Consider the following 3,237-nt stretch of genomic DNA (forward strand, 5'->3'; position numbering starts at 1 on the left):
CCGCAGTTTGTTTTCGGGGCCCGGCGGACGGCGACGCTCGCGGCGAGTGTAGGTATGCCCCCCCCCTCCCCACCGTGGGACACCTGGAACACCTCGGAACGCCCTCAAAGACCCCATAAACAGCTCAGAACCACCCCAAAACCACCCCAAAACGTCTCAGAATGCCCAGAAACGCCCCAAATGCGCCCCAGAAACCCCTAAAATGCTCTTAAAAGACACCTCAGAACACCAAAAACACTCTCAAAAGTCCCCCCAAACCACACCAAAAATGTGTCCAAACACCCCCAAAACTCTGCAAAAACACTGTGAAAAGACCCCCAAAAACATGTCAAAACACCCAAAGCAGTGCAAAACCACCCCAAAACGTTCCTAAAAATCGCCACGAGCCCACATTCAGTACACGTCCGAAAAGACCCCAAAAAATCCAAAAAACACCTTTCAAATGCCTCAAAACACCCCAGAAAATGTTCTCAAAAGAGCCTTAAAACCAGCCCAGAACAGCAAAAATGCCTCAAAAATCCCCCCACACCCACAGCTAAACCCCTGAAAGTGCACGAAAACTACACCCAAAACGTTCCTGAGAACTAAAAAACTGTCTAAAATTCCTGAAAACATCCTAAAAGCCCCCCAGAAACACCCCAAAAACATTTCTGAGAACATTCTCAAATCACCACTAAGACCGACCCACAACACCTCAAAAATGCATGAAAAATCCCCCCAAAAGACCCTGAACACATCTCAGAACACCAAAACCACCCCAAAACCTCAACTCCCTCTGAGGGGGCTCAGATCTCCCCCAGTTTAGGGGATGCTGAGGGGTCCTGTCTGTAAGAAATGGGGATCCCCCCACCCCAGTTTTACCAGACTCGGGGTTCCCCCATAAATTTGGGGTCTCCCCAAATACCCCAGACCAGGAATCCCCCTCCCCACTTTACCAGTTTTGGGCTTCTCCCTCCCCAAATTCTCCAAATTTGGGACCCCCTCTTCCCCCACTCCCACCAGTTGTGGCCTCCCCCTTCCCAAATACTCCAAACCGGGCTCCCCCCTCCCCAAAAACCCCCCGATTTGGGGTGCCCCTCCATAACCGTGCGGGTCGGAGGGGTTTTGAGCAGCGCCCTGAGCCCCGTTTTTCCCCCCAATTCCCAGGTTCCGCTCCAAGTACCACCCGGATGAGGCCGGGAAGCGGCAGCAGGAGGCCCAGGCCGCCCTCAGGAACCGCCTCGGGGTCTTCCTGTACCTGTGGGAGCATGGCTGGTTCGACAACCTGCTCCTGGACATCGACCGTGCCCCCCAGATCATCAAAACCCTCGATGCAGGTACCCCAAAAATATCCCTGATATCCCAAAAATCCCTTTCACACCCCTCAGAGACAACCATCGGTGGTGGCAGCCCAAAAATACCCCGCAAAATCCCCCCCTGACACCCCACATCTGTCCTGACACATCGAAAGTTCCTTCCTAACACTCCAAAAATATCCCTGACATACCAAAAACCCTCCCTGACACTCCAGAAAAAAACCTTTAAAGTATTCCTGAACCCCTTGAAACACTTCAGACCCGTTCTTTGGGGTTTCTGACCAATTTTGGGGTGTTTCTGCCCCATTTCCCTGTTTCCTGACCCATTTTTTGCATGTTTCCGTGAGTTTTTAACCTATTTTTGGGTGGTTTTAATCCATTTCAGAGGGTTTCTGAAACTGGAAACTGTGAGGGGAGAAAAAGGCGGGAAAGTGTGAGGGGAAAAAAAGGCGGGAAAGCGTGAGGGGAGAAGAAGGTGGGAAAACGTGAGGGGAGAAAAAGGCGGGAAAGTGTGAGGGGAGAAAAAGGCGGGAAAGCGTGAGGGGAGAAAAAGGCGGGAAAACGGGAGGGGGGGAAAAGGCGGGAAAGCGTGAGGGGAGAAAAAGGCGGGAAAACGTGAGGGGGGGAAAAAGGCGGGAAAACGTGAGGGGAGAAAAAGGCGGGAAACTGAGGGGATGGTGTGGAGGGAGGTCATGAGGAGACACCCATTTTGGAGCATTTCTGACCCAATTTCAGATTGTTTTAGTCCAATTTTAGGTATTTTTAACCCATATCCACATGGTGGTTAGCTGGTTTTGGGAGCTTTAAAACCAATTTTTGAGGTTTTTTCCACCCAATTTTTGGTTTTTTTCTCTATTTTCCGTGTTTTTCCCTAGTTCCAGCAACGATTAAGATGGAGAGGGTGTCAGATCCCTCCCCCCCTCAATTTCTAATCACATTTTCTGGAATTTCTGACCCATTCTTAGGTGATTGTAATCCATTTTTAGCTGTTTTTAACCCAGTTTTGGTGGTTTTTTCCCCAATTTTCTGTGTTTTCCAGCGGTGATTAAGATGGAGGGGGGAACAGAGCATGACCTGCGGATCCTGGAGCAGGAGGAGGAGGAGGAGCGGACAGAAAAGGCGGAAGGCCCCAAAAAGGAGGAGCCGCGGCCGCCAGAGCCCCCCGGGAAGGGCCCCACTGAGCGCCCTGACGGCGACGACAGCGCCAAGGTTGGAGGCTTTGGGGTCCCCGTGGGGATTTTGGGGTTCCATGGGGAATTTTGATGTCCTTTGGAGTCCCTTTTGTCCCCTGGTGTCTCTTTTGGGGTTTCTTGGGGACTTTTTCAAGATCTCTTTGATCCTCTGGGGTTCTTTGAGGTCCTTCTTGGGGTCGACTTGGTGTCATTTGGGGTGACTTTTGGGGTCCCTACGGTCTGTTTTAGGGCCCCCTGGGATGTTTTTGGTGTTGGTTTTTGGGGCTCTTTTGGGGTCTCTTTGTTCCCCTTTGACCCCCTGCTCCCTACAGGCCGAAGGGGCGGAGCCAGGGGCGGAGCCTGCGACAGGGGCAGGGGCGGAGGAGGAGGAGGAGGGGCCGGACAAGGGGCCCAAGGCCGAGGAAGGTGACAAGGAGGGCGGGGGCAAGGTCAGTGGACACGCCCCCAACTGACCACACCCATCGAGCCACACCCCACACAGCTCCACCCACACCTCCCAGAATCTGATAACGCACCGCCCCTTTTCTGTTAAACCATGCCCCTTTCTGGCAGCCCCACCCCATGGAAAGCTCCTCCCCTTCAAGCCCCTCCCACGTAGGCTTCGCCCACAATTAAGTCACTTTAGGCTCCTCCACTTCCTCTTAAGGCCCACTCCTTCAGCCCTGACCACCCCCCTCTTAGGCACAAACCACGCCCCTTTCACACAGCCCCACCCATTCAGACCCAAACCACGCCCCTTTCACACAGCC

At 53.1% G+C, this 3,237-nt stretch overlaps 1 protein-coding gene across 1 annotated transcript in view; it reads left to right on the forward strand.

Annotated features, from left to right (window-relative positions):
* SRRT (serrate, RNA effector molecule) overlaps positions 1-3,237 on the forward strand; it is a gene marked incomplete at its 3' end in the record, with an annotated part of 29,055 nt that overhangs the window by 6,484 nt on the left and 19,334 nt on the right. The window contains exons 6-8 of the mRNA XM_017736411.1: positions 1,147-1,316; positions 2,335-2,504; positions 2,800-2,934. Of these exons, the coding sequence (XP_017591900.1) occupies positions 1,147-1,316; positions 2,335-2,504; positions 2,800-2,934 (475 nt within the window). The remainder of the gene's footprint in view (positions 1-1,146; positions 1,317-2,334; positions 2,505-2,799; positions 2,935-3,237) is intronic.

The sequence above is a fragment of the Corvus brachyrhynchos genome, unplaced genomic scaffold, assembly GCF_000691975.1.
Source record: "Corvus brachyrhynchos isolate BGI_N302 unplaced genomic scaffold, ASM69197v1 scaffold1176, whole genome shotgun sequence".
NCBI lineage: Eukaryota > Metazoa > Chordata > Aves > Passeriformes > Corvidae > Corvus > Corvus brachyrhynchos.